Source organism: Bidens hawaiensis, unplaced genomic scaffold, assembly GCF_021521415.1.
Source record: "Bidens hawaiensis isolate Kalapana, Puna unplaced genomic scaffold, B.hawaiensis_p1.1 tig00019691_1, whole genome shotgun sequence".
NCBI classification, from domain to species: Eukaryota; Viridiplantae; Streptophyta; class Magnoliopsida; order Asterales; family Asteraceae; genus Bidens; species Bidens hawaiensis.
In genome coordinates, this window is record NW_027492993.1 from 75,800 (window position 1) to 93,225 (window position 17,426).

Here is a 17,426-nt window from a genome sequence, read left to right on the forward strand (position 1 = left end):
ACACCGACGTCTTGAATTAGGAAAACACAATCTTATAATATACTAATTACTTATAATACGAAGCGGGCCTAACACGTAAATGAAAATACATTAATTCGGTCATTATAATTCAATTATTCGCTGTTGCACCATTCTTACGATATCTCCAACGAAACCCCTAAGTGCAATTGAAGTAACATCAACTTTTTATCGTATTCTGGATCGCTTTATGGCCGGTGCTATCATTGTCAATTAGCCGTCGTATAATCATCATTCAAGGTAATTGTTTGCAGGTTTAGGATCGCCATATGTTCAATTTCAATACCCCTATGAGTTTATGGCCAAGCATTAAACGAATCATTCAATTGTAATACCTAGGGTTTGAGGGTTAAGGATGAAACTGGGCTCTTACATTTAGTTAGTTACAATCTCATCATTTAACAAAAACAACAATAGACCAGTTGGCTGTTGATGTTGTTTCTTGGTCACGTGAACCGGCTGGTGTCTCGGGTTTGACCCTCCCCAGCCAAGTTTTTGGTAATTTATTTTTTTAACTTATGATTTAAATCCATGTAATATTAATATTGATAACTAAGCACCATTTTTTTATAAAACCGATAATCTAAAGTTAAGTTTTCCGATCTTTTGAACATGTGTCACGATTATTAAGACTATATATACATCTCGATAAATAAAGTAAATATTATTTTATATATGTTATCTTAATTAGAAATATTTGTATTTATCTAAGGATTTTGTTCATAAATATATCTTAGATTAAATTATTTACATATCTATCTATATATTTTATCATAAAGTATATTTTTATTAATTAAGTTATTTTACTTGATTATCAATAATAATAGTGATTTAACAATATATATATATATATATATATATATATATATATAATATCTTATATAAACAAATAAGATTACTGATGATTTTCACAATAATAAATATTTTCACAAACTTACCCAGTCATCATCGAAACTCGAATCCATATAACTATTGTAGAGTTATTATTTAATTCCCGTATTCATTTTTTTACTAGGAATTCTCATCGGTACTTCTCGAAGAGTTCGATCCATCATCTACATTCTTATTATATTGTTTTTCCGTTTGCTTGTCTGTTAAGGTGAGTAATCACTCCCCTTTTTTACTTATTCTCAAACTTTTTTGGGGACATATGCGTATCGTATCATATTTATATATTATCTAGTATTCAAAACCGCAACTGTTAATCCTTGTGTGTTTATCAGTTTATGCTTAACTTGCTATTTGCTTACTTGCCTTATTTGAACGCTATTTGCTTATTTCGGCAACCGATGTCCATTTTTATGGCACGGTTTAGTCCTTGCTTGGTAACCAATGTCCATTTATATGGATTGGTTGAGCCCATTCTTTATGGTTTTTTTCTTTATGGTTTGCTTTCTTTATAATTGTTTGATTGATTGTTTATGTGATATGGCTTAACTGTTTATTCTCACAGGAACAGTTTGCAGCTTTCTTTATTTATTATATATTATTACTGTTGTGTCTTAATCTGGTGTTTTACTCACTCAACATGTGTTGTTGACAAACATTTTCTATTTTATACGCATATGCAGGTTATCTTTTGAATTAGTTGCAAGACTTTGTGATGATTTAGTGAAGAATTATGTTAGAAAAGATAAATTCAAGAACTAAATTTGTGTTTATTGTTTGTTTTATGAGTTGTATTTTGTATTTGATTTATTTGAAAAATTGAATTAAATTATTAGATATTGTCATTTAAATATTGCATGATAGTACCTTGAGAGCTGTGACAATCAGCTCACGCCCCGACATTTCCGCCTTAGGTTGGGGTGTGACAGATTGGTATCAGAGCCGAAGGTTTAAGATAGGTCGTTAGTGGTGCCTTAGTAACATGTTTAGGAGCCCCATACGTGCTTATTTGTTTACCTGATGTGTTCTATTTGATTGTTAGAGCTTACGTAATTGCTTGTTAGATTAAGTACTTATTTAACTGTTTAAATAATGATTATTCTTATTATTATATTGTTATGCACATGCACACACAACTCCGAGGCTATTCCTCAACCTTCAAAGAAAATTTTTCATAAATTTAAATTAAATTAGATTGCATTTTATTTTTGGGAAATTACTTAAGAATTCCCTACTTTTGTTTTTACTCCTTCATCTTAAGGCTAGGTAGCATGACATGTTCCTCTCGAGCAAAGATTAACACAAATGTCATACGATCGACACCTTAGGTTGTTTTTAAACCGAATTCACGGTGATTCGTGGCTTAAATTTGGTAACCTTCCAATTATGTTTTTTATGTTATTTTAAATGGTTAGTCGGGAATCCCGACTATTCATTTCTCACTTTGTTTTATGTTTTTGTTGGGGTCATCCTATGTGGTGATTCACGAGATACTCCAATTACCCAAATTTTATTTCGTTAGTTCGTTATTTAGTTCGATCGGTTAAAACGCCATGTAACGCTCATCGGGCCGACAAACTTCATTGCATTGTTAATTCGTTAATTAGTTGGGACAATCAAATTGCCATGTAACGCTCATGGGCTGTCCAACTCAGTTGTTTTTATTCGTTAGTTTCGTTGGGCCATTCAAACTGCAATGGAAAGCTCATGGGAGGCCAACACAATTTATATTTCGTTAGTTTATTGTAAAGTTAACTTAATTAAATAAAAATCTTAATTTTAAACTGACATCATCTCTTTATCTAATTATCACGCATTGATCATTTTGACTACATCAACTTATAAGTATTTACGCTATGTACCCCTTACCTCATAAACTTTTATCTTTATTTCTCATGATACGACGCAAATCCCTCATTTATAAATAGCAATGTTATTATAAACAATTAAAATCTTATTATTTAAATGATTTCCTCAACTTATCATTCATTTTGTAAATCTTTATTTTTGATCCTCATAGAATGACTTCTCTAAGAAATCACCGTCGTCCTCGACATCAATCATCTGGTTCTCATGACCACTGTATGGTCGCGTGTATAGCCAAGGAGTTAACTGCTGCGGCTTCTAAAATATAAACTCTAGTTCAAAACATTAATACAACCAATTCAAACTTGTTTATTAACTTCCATGATTGAAATTTTAATTCATTTACCCATACTCATCCTCGTAACAACAACGACAACAGCAAGCGCAAGTCTAATCATAAAAATTATGTTGTTAATCAAATCAGTCATCAACCTTGACAAAATCAAAGTATCCCGAGCAAGAAACTCTCCGTCGGCATTCACTCGTTATGCCTCACTAGTAACTTTCATCATTCGACTCAGTCCTCATGTCATTTTTGCACCAATCATCCTTGCATATACTTGCCCTACACCACCTAATTCAATCGTTGTCCCGCAACAGCCTAACCCCCATGCTCAACATGATGCCCCTACTAACCGTGTTTTCTACCATACAGGAGATCCTAACCCTCCCCGCGATGTGTGCCCTCAGATTTTCCATGCCAATCAAGTTTAAACTATAGTTACACCCTACTACATTACCATCAAGTCCAAACCTATCGATTCCACTTCCTTCAAGCTCCTCTCGTCAAGCGAGATCATTTATACGTAACCCAAACTTATCAGATTCAACACTCGCAAGTTCAAGTTTACCAAGCCTACTCTAACCAATCAACCCTCTTGCAAACCGCTCAAGCTCTCATGGATCAAATCACTCAAGATGCTCAAGTTCCAGGGTTTCCAAGACATGTGCAACTGAAGATTTAAGCTACTAAGAAGACTTTGTCGCTTGTCGTATTCTATCTTAGTTGAATTAGATTTTTGTTTCGTATCGACTATCTAATAAATTTTGATATAACGTTTTTATGAGTTATTGAAGTACAAATTAAGATTTTCTATTATTATGCCTCTCGAGTAAGTTTAAAATTGTCGAAGTGTTGTTTTATAAAATTCCTCATTTTAAATAGCCAACCTATAAACTTTTGTCTATTTAAAGACGTCTCACATGAAACTCCTTTCCCTAAGGGATTTCTATTCTTAAAATTATATATTTAAACGTTTTGTAAATTCACACGATGAGACGAGTTATGTGGACCATCCGACGATCTAAATAATTATGGTCCGGAACATAATTATTGAAGTCCTCGCATGGAAATCATGATGCGTAAAAATTGTGTCAAAATATAGAATCGAAAGTAGTTGGGATAACGGTACAAATGTAAAGATGATAAGGACATGGTGGATACGTCGCTGGTACATCCTATATATAAGTGCCCTTATCGGATTTTCATTGGGAGCGTTATTTTAACTATTCAAAGTTCTGTACTATATTAAAATTTTAAATTATATTTTAAATGTTTATATTCCTCAAAAATCTAAAGGGTTGTTATTGTATCCTTTAATTTCGAGACGAAATTCTCTAAAGTAGGTGAGACTGTAACAACTCGGTTTTACCAGTTTATATTACCCGACTCGTTTATGTTCAGGAAATTTTATCAATGAAAAATATCATGTCTATCGAGTATTTACTATTTTTTTAATATTTATATATTATATTTAATTAGTATATATATATATATATATATATATATAATTACTTTGAAACATATACATTTTTAGCCCAAATTACAACTTGTACCTCTATATGTTTCCACCTTCTTATTACAAGGACCTAATTGCAATTTCTGAGTATTATTATCCTTTTACCCATTTACCATAACCTTCACCCATATCCATGACCCGAATATCAAAACTGTAAACCCGTTTATATTTCTTGTGCCTAAATGCTCGCTCTATTCTTGGAATTGATCAAGGAAATCATGTTCTCTCTTCTTTGCGACTACACCGACGTTTTGAATTAGGGAAACCCAATCTTATAATATACTAATTACTTATAATACGAAACGGGCCTAACTCGTAAACGAAAATACATTCGGTCATTACAATTCAGTTATTCGCTGCCACACCATTCTTACAATATCTCCAACGAAACCCCTTAGTGCAATTGAAGTAACATCAACTGGTTATCGTATTCTGGATCGCTTTATGGCCGGCGCTATCATTGTCAATTAGCCGTCGTATAATCATCATTCAAGGTAATTGTTTGCAGGTTTAGGATCGCCATATGTTCAATTTCAATACCCCTATGAGTTTATGGCCAAGCATTAAACGAATAATTCAATTGTAATACCTAGGGTTTGAGGGTAACTGGGCTCTTACATTTATTTAGTTAAAATATGTTCATTAAACAAAAACAGCAATAGACCAGTTGGCTGTTGATGTTGTTTCTTGGTCACGTGAACCGGCTGGGGTCTCGGGTTCAACCCTCCCCAGCCAAGTTTTTGGTTATTTATTTTTTTAACTTATGATTTAAATCCATTTAATATTATAATTGATAACTAAGCACCATTTTTTTATAAAACCGATAAGTTAAATTTTCCGATCTTTTGAACATGTGTCACGATTATTAAGACTATATATACATCTCGATAAATAAAGTAAATATTATTTTATATATGTTATCTTAATTAGAAATATTTGTATTTATCTAAGGATTTTGTTCATAAATATATCTTAGATTAAATTATTTACATATCTATCTATATATTTTATCATAAAGTATATTTTTATTAATTAAGTTATTTTACTTGATTATCTATAATAACAGTGATTTAACAATATATATATATATAAAATATCTTATATAAACAAATAAGATTACTGATGGTTTTCACAATAATAAATATTTTCACAAACTTACCCAGTCATCATCGAAACTCGAATCCATATAACTATTGTAGAGTTATTATTTAATTCCCGTATTCATTTTTTTACTAGGAATTCTCGTCGGTACTTCTCGAAGTGCTCGATCCATCATCTACATTCTTATTATATTGTTTTTCCGTTTGCTTGTCTGTTAAGGTGAGTAATCACTCCCCTTTTTACTTATTTTCAAACTTTTTTGGGGACATATGCGTATCGTATTATATTTATCTATTATCTAGTATTCAAAACCGCAACGGTTAATCCTTGTTTGTTTATCAGTTTATGCTTTACTTTCTATTTGCTTACTTGCCTTATTTGAACGCTATTTGCTTATTTCGGCAACCGATGTCCATTTTTATGGCACGGTTTAGTCCTTTCTTGGTAACCAATGTCCATTTATATGGATTGGTTGAGCCATTTCTTTATGGTTTCTTTCTTTATGGTTTGCTTTCTTTATAATTGTTTGATTGATTGTTTATGTGATATGGCTTAACTGTTTATTCTCACAGGAACAGTTTGCAGCTTTCTTTATTTATTATATATTATTACTGTTGTGTCTTAATCTGGTGTTTTACTCACTCAACATGTGTTGTTGATAAACATTTCTATTTTATACGCATATGTAGGTATCTCTTGAATTAGTTAAAAGACTTTGTGAAGATTTAGTGAAGAATTATGTTAGAAAAGATAAAATCAAGAACTAAATTAGTGTTTATTGTTTGTTTTATGAGTTGTATTTTGTATTTGATTTATTTGAAAAATTGAATTAAATTAATAGATATTGTCATTTAAATATTGCATGATAGTTACTTGAGAGTTGTGATAATTAGCTCACGTCCCGACATTTCCGCTTTAGGTTGGGGTGTGTCATAATCAAACGCGTATATTGATTCCAAAATTAATAAACGTGTTACTCAAGATTTGGACTCGGGTGTGATTATTAAAGAACGGTTCGGGTTTGGTACATGGATTGGAGTTGGGTATTTGGGTTGTCATAATCAAAATTTGCAAACTAGTCCTTTGATTATGAAGAGAGAAACACACTTGGGTAAAATTATTATTTAGGGCTAAAAATGTACATAGTTCAAAGTTATTATAATATATTAAATAAATATAATACATAAATAATAATATAATAATAATAACTCGATAAAGGCGATGTTTGCCGATTAAAATTACCCGTGAATAAAAACGGGTCGGGTATCGATTTTTAATATATTATAAGAAAACCCGAGTTGTTACAGCTCGTGCATTGTCTCCAAGTGTCCAACATACTTAAATCTCCTTTATATTCGACCCTATATTTTTTTAAGGAAAACTCCATTACGTTGGCATTGCTCATGCCGCTTTTTCTCCCATTGGTTGCAATGCAGTTTTAACAATTGGCAAAGTTGGTTATTTTCTTCGCATTACCTTCCATTGTTGTAGACGGAATCATCCTTGCAGCATTCACCTCGACCCATTGTAGCAAAGAACCGAGCACGTATACTCTCCCTAAACTCAGGGGTATGTTTACCGTCGTCACCATCTATAAAAATAAAAACCTAGTATTAGTCAACAAAAAATATAAAACATGAAATATATATAAATAAATTATTGATTATACTTTACCTTGAATTGAGTCTTCGGATGGGACAATCCAGCACGTGCTAACGCAATATCCTCATTCATTTCCCACTTTAATTTTTCGCCTTTTTCCCTGGTTGTTTGACCTTCAGGTCTTTTTATGACTTCGTTTATCATTTTATGTGGTGCGAGCTACTTGTGGTTCGGGTACTTGTGTTTCGGGTACTTGCGAAGACATATATGGCATTGGCGGTCGATATAACATATCGGTGAATGGTTCCATAGTGGGTGGAATTACAGGTTGATAACCTTATTGGTTGGCAAAGAAAGGATTAATAGGGTCATTGTTTTTTGCAATCAAACTTCTTCACCACAATTGAGCAGAATCCCATGGGTTCGGGTTTGAGATCGGATTTGGGTTTGGGTTAGGGTTTGAGCTCGAGTTTGGGTTCGGTTTGAGTTCGGGTTTGAGCTTGGGTTCGTTTGCAGAAAGTTGAGAAATTAATTGTATTTTGAAGATAATTGAAGTGTTGATTGAAATGGAGTTAAGAAATTGTTTGAATAAAATGATGTTGAGCAATTTTTGTTTAAACAGGTTAATTTTTTTTATTGAGACGGTAATATTATCGTTGGAAATGGAGAGGCCCACCAACATTCCCTTTGCCACCCATCTTAGCCAGACCCCCCCCCCCCCCTCATACGACGCCCCTAAACCGCCATAGCGAAGAGCCTAAGGGTTTCCTCCATAGGGAGGCTATAGGGTCAAGTTTTTAAGAGAAATTTTGCAGGTACAGGATTGGAGTGTTTTTTTTGTTAAAAATAAAATGAATGCAGGAATCTTATTTGTAAGGATTAAAACTTGTTAGAAATAGGACTGTTTAAAGGGTAAGACCCGACCCTTTTACCTAATACCCTACCCGGATCCTTACCCGTTTTAGGAAGAAACGTGGACCGACACTCAATCCTCTAAACAATAAAAGGGTCGGGTATAAATAAGGGTTTTAATGGTCCAACATTTTACCCTTTAAAGCAGCAATCGTATCTCATTTTCTGCATTTACTAGTTGCATATCTCATATATCAAGTCCCAATTTGATAATTAAACATGATTAAACGACTAACTCTCGTTTGTAATAATCAGAAAATATTACCTAAAAAACTGATTACAAACTCTCAAACCCTAACTCGGTTTGACTCTTGATGAACCCTAACTCGGTTACATTTAGATGAACCATAATTCGGTTGCATCTCGTGTGTGACCCTTAGATGAACCCTTACTCGGTTACATCTCACACCTCACAATCTATAAAGTCTAACCATAACATGGTTTATATAGACCAACCTAACTTGCTCTCCAAAACATTACTTATTCTAATTACAATAGAATTAGGAAATATAACCACTATGACCTACTTGTCAATATTGGTCTCTCAAGTTCATCGACTTGTGACTTGAAGTCCGAAATTACTTCCAACAATATATAACTTTAATATATGAATCCTAGAACAATTATACTTTCATTTAATAACATAGTAAAGTCTAACTTTGAAAGTTTATCAACCATTTGAGCTGATGCAAATAATATTCACATTCACAAATTACATGTAGAGAACAATTCAATGATTCCTATATATATATATATTTCCAATAAGTATTATGGCCCTTTATTTTTATTTTTCTTAGTAGTTGGGAAATCTTTGATGAATCATATATGAAATACAAAGCTATCCTACATTTTAGATTAATCACGAATCTGATGTATATCTATCTAGAAACTAGTAAAAGGGTCAAAGGTTTGAAAAAAGGTCGGACCATTAAAACCCTTTTACCCTTTAACGTGAAATCTAAATACCCTTAACCCGACTCATTTTATATATTCGGGTCTAATTAAGAGTTTCGCAAGTCAAATAACCGGGTTTCGAAGGTCTTACCCTTATCTTGCTCATCCCTAGTTAGAAATGAACTATGGCACAAAATTGATTATAATCAACAATGAACATCTTTTCGATGAACAATCCTAGTGATAAGACAATTAATCGTCAAACTTAAATGAAAATTAAATGAAAATATGACTATTCATTTTTATGGTTGAGTTATTTTACAAAGTGTAACAAAAATGAGAAATGTGACAAGACATAATTAATTGACATGTGTCAAGTATGGACCAAAGAAAAAAAAGGTATAAAGTATTAGTACACATTTTCTCTCTCCACATGCAAGTTGCATGTTAATCTCCCCATCATTTTTAAACGTCTATAACTTTTCCATATGACATATTTTTTAAAATTAAAATTCAACATAATAAAAAGTGTTTTTTTATCTTTAATAAGAGTAAGATTTTGTTATATAAAAATAATTATTTTTTTTTTACCATTGTGTATTTTTTTCGTCATTGTGTCTTTCAGTTTGTCAATTTGTTTTTTTTCGTCATTGTGTCTTTCAACTGATCATTGTGTTTTTTTAAATACTAATAACACCATTGTGTAATAATATGTAAAAATACAAACGGATTATCTAATACATAAAACACAATGATGAATACATATTACACAATAATCTGAAACGCAAAACACAATAATGAAGACATATAACACAATGGCCTGAAACGTAAAACACAATGGTAAATACATATAACACAATGATCTAAAAAGTAAAACACAATGGAATCTACATATTACACAATGACTTGAACGTAATACACAATGAACATAATACTATTTGTCTCAACTTAAGTGAATGTTGACTACAATGACTAAAACACAATAATAAGTAGAAAGACAAACGTTGAACATAAATACAAAATGATGTAATCTTTGTTTTAATTTTTATCTTTAATGGGTACCAATTAAAAAACGCAATGACTAAAATTTATAACACAATGCATAGAAAAACTCAATTAAAAACACAATTAACAACCAAATAACATAATATAAAAAACCCATTAACTTTTTTTTATTTTTATATAACAATATGATATTCATATTAAAGATAAAAAGCGATTTTTATTATGGTAAAAGAAATTCTAAAAAAAATGTTGTATGAAAAAGTTATAGACGTTTTAAAATGATCGAGAAATTAGCATGTGTCTTGCATGTGGAGAGAGAATGTCATCATCATAAGTGGGTTATTGCCTTCATGCTTTTTTTTATCAATTTTAATTCTTAAATTAATCCCACCATCTAAATTTAAGATCAGTGGATTATATTTCTTCTCACCCTTCTCACTTTTGTTGTACGTTGTATTTTAACTCAACCCTCATTTTTATTGATAGCGTTTGTAAATGATCTAAAATGACTTGTTTTATGATTCCAACCCAAAGATTTGTTTTAGGTTTAAATATGTGTATTTACGAAGTTAAATCACAAAAACACTTCAACGAAAGTGCACTGGTAATCAAGCTTATGGGTTAGTTGAAGAAACAAGGTGTTCAAGTAATATTGCACTTAGTACTATTCTAGCTAGAGACCGGCTAAGTTTATGTAAGCCCAATATGTGAACCAAACTCATTAGTCCATAGGTTAAGTGCTTAATGCAACAAGTTTGATAAACTATAATAGCCCAAAGTATGCGTTTTACAGCTAGTATGCATGACATGAGACTTGTGGCCATAATTCATTTTATAATATAGAGTTATGTATTTGCTGAGAAAGTTGTTGCCAAACGGAGATAGCACACGTCACGTGACATCCACAACTAACCAAAATCGGGATGAAAAACGATTTAGTGATGATAAACGAACTTAAATTCGGATGGGTATTTGGGTATAAGATAGACGAGGTATGAGATTAGTATTTAAAAATTCCACAATTGTATTACTTGTTTGGTTCTTTATTACTTCACATAATCTATAGGCCATAGCCTAGGAAACTCACATACCTATACAAGATTATCAATGCATTTTAGACATAATAGACCACAAAATATGATGTTACAACCCATGGCCGGTCTTTGGGGGTGGCTGGGTGGTCGACAGCCACATATACGACACCCCGCTAGGCCTGATTTTTTTTTGTTATATGTTATATGTATTTTTACCAAAAACAATATGTATATTTAATGTTTAAACTCAATTGTATAACTACTAGCTTGGCTTAGTAACAAATGAGTACCAATCCCAACCAAAAGGTTATAAGTTTTAGTCTCATTTAAGACATGTTTAATCTTATTTTTGTACAAAAAAAATTTACACAACCCAAATTATAACCAAACAAGTCCAAATAAAAATTAAATTGTTTAAACATAACAAAATACTCTTTTTTCATAAGGCCTAAAAAAAATTTCATCTTTGGCCAAAAACTTTTTTTGCTTTCTCGGAGCATGCCCTGTTACAAACCACTTCGCCTATTAGGCCATGTGTAGTGGGGCTTGGGCTTGGACGAATTTGGGCGACAAAGGGCGCAAACACCGCCCCCCTGGGCGATATTTTGGCGATTTGGGGCGGGGGCGGGGTTAGTTTGTCGCGGGCGAGATTGATTAATAATAATATAATAATAATAATGTTACCGTTGGGGGTAACGGCTAAATATAAAAAAAATAATAATAATTTAAAAACTTAATATAAATATCAAACCAATTAAACCATTTTCACCCTATCATACACAAACCCAAACATAAAAATACCAATCATTTTTATTATTTTCATACTTCTTCAAACTCAATGAGTTTCCCAGATTCCACGAACTCTGCCGAGATTTGGGATTAATTAATCAACGAGAGTCGAAAAATTCATCAGATTCATTGACAAGTGGCGGAAGAGCATTTAGAGGTCACGAACGCGGTTCGGGTAGTCGCCAATAACATGGTGTCCGGCTCTGCTCCATCTACGGCACCACGTAGACGGTCATATATATCCTTCGGGATCGTATGCAAGCGAACGCTCGTTTAACGAAGGACTACTTCGACGACATACCAACATTTAACGACGCTATGTTTCGACGTCGTTTTCGGATGTCCAAGCGTTTATTTTTGCGCATCGTTGGAGATATGGAGAGGGAGTATGAGTATTTTCAACAGAAACCCGACGCAAGAGGATATTTAGGATTCTCCTCCATCCAAAAGTGTACTTCGGCTCTACGCATACGGCAACACGACCGATATCAATGACGAGTATTTAAAGATGGCTGAGAAAATAACGAGAGATGCGTTGGAGAATTTTTGCATCGGTAATATTTAAATTGTTTGTATTAACTATTGTTTTTAATATAAATACTGTTTAATAATTTATTTGTATAGGGATAATACAATTATACTCTCGTCGTTATCTGAGGATTCCTACTTCAAACGACCTGACTCGCATATATGATGTACACGAAAGCAAACATTCTTTTCCAGGCATGATCGAGAGTATAGATTGCATGCATTGGGAGTGGGCCAACTGTCCAACCGCATGGCGAGGTCAATACACTCGTGGTGACCATGGAGTGCTAACGGTTAGTCTTCAAGCCATTTGTTCACACGACCTTTGGATTTGGTCAGCCTACTTCGGCTCAGTCGGGTCCAACAACGACATAAACGTTTTCAACGCGTCACCCGTGTTAGAGTATTACATCAGCCGTAGCATAGGGGTCTTACCGTTTTATGCCAACGATACATTCTATCGTCACGGATACTATTTGGGAGATGGGATATATCCAGAGTACTCGATCATTGTCAAGACGTTTCAAGACCCTATCGAAGAAAAAAAAGATTATTTTAAGAAGAAGCAAGAGTCCGCGAGAAAGGATATCGAGAGGTGTTTCGGGGTTCTAAAAAAACGTTGGCATTATGTGAAAAACCCTTGTCGTGTATGGACGTTGGCAAAAATGAGCGATGCCATGTATACGTGTATCATATTGCATAATATGTTTTTAGAAAACGAGGGAAAAGCAATATGTCAACACTATATACCAGGAAGCGTTCCAGAACAGTTCCCTGAACCAACCCAAGACCAACGAACGTATAACATTCACCAGCTCACATCAAGTGATATACATAACCAACTGTAGGCGGATTTGGTTCAACACGTGTGGGATAATTGTCCCGTTGAGGAGGACGAAGACGAGGAGGAGGACGATGACGAGGACGGGGACGAGGACGAAGATGAAGACGAATAAATTAGTTTTTTTATTTGTATTTTTATGTGTATTTTGTTGTGGTGTGTTTTTTTTATTATAATTTATTTTTATTATTTGTGTATTTTTTTTAGTTTTAAGTATTTTTTTGGTATTTGTTTCTTAATTTTAATACATTTTTATTTAATTATTTAAATAAATTGGTTTTTATTTAATTAGTTTAATTATAAAAAGAAAATAATAAAAAAACACACTGTGGGCGCAACTTGTAGCCATACACCATTACACCCCAAAAACAAATTTCCACTCCATGCTAACTGAGAGTCACGTGTCACAATTCGTCCCAAATTATAGCCCCTCCACTACACATGGCCTTAGGTCATGAGCAACGACAAAGTAAAGCTTCTAATACCAAGTTGTAGCCAGTACCCCTCTTCAACCACCACCAACACCAAAAATTAACAATCAAAATTCATTACAACCATCCTGAAATCTAAAACCAATCATACAACCTACATGTTGCAAATAACCATTGACCGTGTTCTTTAAGGTTCTGAACCTTATTATTTCAGATGGATTTAGCTTTTAGATATCGACCAATTAGTATTTTGCCTTGGATGTAGTATTGGCTATAACTTTTGTTAGACGCTGAAGCATTTTTCGAGGCATTGTCAATTAAAAACAAGTATTAGGGTCTAAGGGGAGATTCACACATATACTAATATGAGCAGAGTATAAACACATGGACGCATATTATATGTCCCATAAGTCCATAACATTTTTCGGGTTTGGAAAAAGATGAAAAATCAGAGGAAGAGGTTCAGTGCTTAGGTAAAATATCATTTTAATCAGGATTTAACGACAATTAGTAAAGATACACTGGGTGAGCAAATGGACCATATACGTATTTTCTATATAAACAAATAAACTTACAATGCGAAAATATTTAATGAACCATTTGTGTAATTTGCTCTAATTAAGTCATTATTACGTTTTCAAAAATAAGTTACATATATCTATTAAATAAGCAATGACAAGATGATAGTTTTTATCACTCAACCATTAAAATCCAAGTAAAAGATTTCCTTGAAATCAATAGGTTACATTGTAAATCATATCATAGATTACATATACGCTTCGAAATTAAATTATTAATCATATAATATGATTGTACTATCAAAACAATGTGTGCAATTAACTCTCAAAACATCAGCAATAGTACCTTCACAAATGGTGTAAGTTAACACTGCTTGACTTGGCTGCAAGAACGCGCATAGAGACACACACAGGAGTGATCATAACCAGGTAACACCCACGAGACTTGAACCGAATCATACCGGTTATTTACAATAACATTGGGTCCCGAGTCCTAAAAATTCCATTAAATGGGTCCAGCTCGGGTCAAGGCTTGCTTAACTAATCCATTTACTCCTAATATAAATAAGGTAGTACACACGAGACCCTGATCAATTAGACCTATAACCCGTTTATTTACAATAAAATCAGTTCCTGGATCTTGAGAATACAACTGAACGAGTCAGAGTCGGGCCCAAATATTTGTGAAAACCATTTTAAAAAAATAACAAAGAAGCCTTCTCTCATCAATCAGAAACAACCCTCAAAAAAATATGTCCGGTCAATCCCCAACCACCCAGCCATCCTCCGACGGCAACTCCACCACCAGCCACCAATCGGAAACCAAACCCAAACACAAACCACCGCCTGTCAGAGACGACTGCTGGTCGGAGGCCGCCACATTCACCTTAATCGAGTCCTGGGGAGATAAGATCCTGAAACTCAACACCGGCAGTCTCCGTCAACAACACTGGCAGGAAGTCGCTGACGCCGTCAACGCACGTCACGGCCACGTCAAGAAAGCTCGCCGGACTGACGTACAGTGCAAGAACCGAATCGATACTTTGAAGAAGAAGTATAAAGTTGAAAAGGGTCTGGTTTTGCAACTGGGGTCTGATAATTACACCTCGCCGTGGCCGTTTTTCTCGCCGCTTGATTCAGTCATCGGATCTACCTTCAAACCGACGGCGCCGGCGACGGTGAAACGGAAACCCATGTCGCCGCCGGAGAAAACCCCGCTTCTGCTTCCGCCGCTGCCATCGTCGGTGCCGGTGGGCCGCCGGTCGAAACGGCCGCCGCCTCAGCCGTCTTTTTTCCAGCGAAATTTCTCTGTCATGGCGGCCGTCGATTTCGATACGTCTTCCAGCGGCGGAGATCGGAAACGTAGTCGGTTGCCGGAGAAGGATGATCCGTACGGTCAGCTGGCGGAGGCGATTGGGTGGTTTGCTGACGTGTACGCTCGGGTGGAGGAGTCGAAGCAACGGCAGATGGTGGAGTTGGAGAAGCAGAGGATGCAGTTTACCAAGGATTTAGAGCTTGAGAAGATGAAGCTGTTGATGGAGTCTCAAGTGCAGTTGAGGAAGTTGAAGGCTGCTTCTGTTCCAGGTGAGTTGTTTCGCCTATTTCATACCAAATTGATTAGTTTATAGTCGATTCAAAGTTTTTGTTTAGGGTTAACCAAGTGCCTTTGGAACACCACCCCGTGCCCCTTGGGCCGGACATGAAACACAGACACCCTGGCTCGGGGTCACCACACCGATGCAAGAAGGAGACAAAGAAGAAAATTGGGGCCGAATGGCTTGGGGTGGGCGGGATTGCGGGAACACCACCCCGACTCTTTTGGGGCCAAAGCAAAGATGATCGGGGTGGGGTGGGCACTCTGGTCACCTTTAGGATTAGGAAGCACATTTGGCAAAATTTCCGCATAGGGCGACTTTGATGTACATAACATTTTATTATGCAGCAGGTTTTTGTGCAATAGGCATTTTAGGTTGTCCGTGCTTGGTAATATATAGATATTAAATCTTATATAAAAAGGTTAGTTGTATCTAAGTACTAGGTAAATGGTGCTAGAAAAAGAAATTTATAAAAACTTATATAATAAATTGTGCCTTGCGTACAAAAGGCCCGTCACTTTTCGCGCTAAGGTTTTAAACCTGTGGTTTTTGTGCGCTTCACACTTTTTAAAACCAAGTTTTTGATTTTTGATGAATTTATAAATTATAAAACAAAGTTCTGTAACCATGTTGTTGGTTACATGGCAAATGATTAGTTAGATCTTTTTTGGATATATGTATTTGTTCATCTTTTGAATCTCATTTGTGGCTAACTGGCTATAATGCTGTTGCCTAAGATTTATTCCAATTGTAGTATGTTGTATACTTATTTACCGCATCCTTAACCTTTGTGAGTCTACAAGTTTCAGAACGTATTATATTTAGTTGGTATGTTGAATGATGTAAAAATTGAACTCACGATTATGTTGGTGTGCAGAAGTGATGAGTCGGCTAGCATGAGCTGAGGTGATGGGATACGTTTAGTCGTTGATGCACATAAGTTATGTAACAAGATGGTGGTTAATGTGGGTTAGGTAAAGCTTTAGGTTAGTGTTTACGTTTTGAAGAAACAATATCAGTTGGAGTTTGTCTTGGTTTATATGAATCTTGTAGGGCAATCTGGGGATTGTGAATGGTTTTAGCTTTTACATAAAAATGATGTTAACATGTTTATGTTTTTACATAGTGTCCATTTATTTATCTTCCAACATATTTGGCAGCTTCAAGTATTCAACTAGTGGTGTATAAAAGGCTCTTTTATTTTCAAAGAAAAAGAAAAAAAAAATTCTAGTCAACAAGTCAATAAATGAGTATTAGTATGAGTATTAGGATATGTTTGATAAGAAGCTTTTAGGAGCTTTTAATAGCTTCAAGCTTTCAAGAAAAAACTCATATTCAATAAAAAGCTTTATTTTTTTAAAGTAACTTTAAGCTTTTGTTAATTTATACAATATTACACATTTAACCCTTATTCAAAACTAACTACCTCATGACTTTTTTAGAGGCCGTAACTTTTTCAAACGTTAATAATTTTTTAAACAAATTACATCATTAAAACGAGCATTTTTTTCTCTTTAATTTGAGTATGATATTATTATACTTCTTTAACTTTAAAAAAATTAACATACTACGTGATTATCGGTTAGGATCGGTAACAAGTCGAGT

General features: G+C 34.2%; 1 protein-coding gene across 1 annotated transcript; it reads left to right on the plus strand.

The window, feature by feature from the left end:
- The first annotated feature begins 14,976 nt into the window (after positions 1 to 14,976).
- On the plus strand, positions 14,977 to 16,918 carry LOC143559061 (trihelix transcription factor ENAP2-like). The gene is made up of 2 exons (XM_077047762.1): positions 14,977 to 15,810; positions 16,699 to 16,918. Exons 1-2 carry the CDS (start codon positions 14,979 to 14,981, stop codon positions 16,719 to 16,721), a joined length of 855 nt encoding a protein of 284 aa, XP_076903877.1. The 5' UTR covers positions 14,977 to 14,978; the 3' UTR covers positions 16,722 to 16,918.
- The last annotated feature ends 508 nt before the right edge of the window (positions 16,919 to 17,426 follow it).

Bases quoted from the DNA above. Each gene is read 5' to 3' on its own strand.
- LOC143559061 (XM_077047762.1), top strand. From the start codon at position 14,979: ATGTCCGGTCAATCCCCAACCACCCAGCCATCCTCCGACGGCAACTCC. The intron at 15,811-16,698 runs GTGAGTTGTTTC...GTTGGTGTGCAG, and splicing joins GAAGGCTGCTTCTGTTCCAG to AAGTGATGAGTCGGCTAGCA.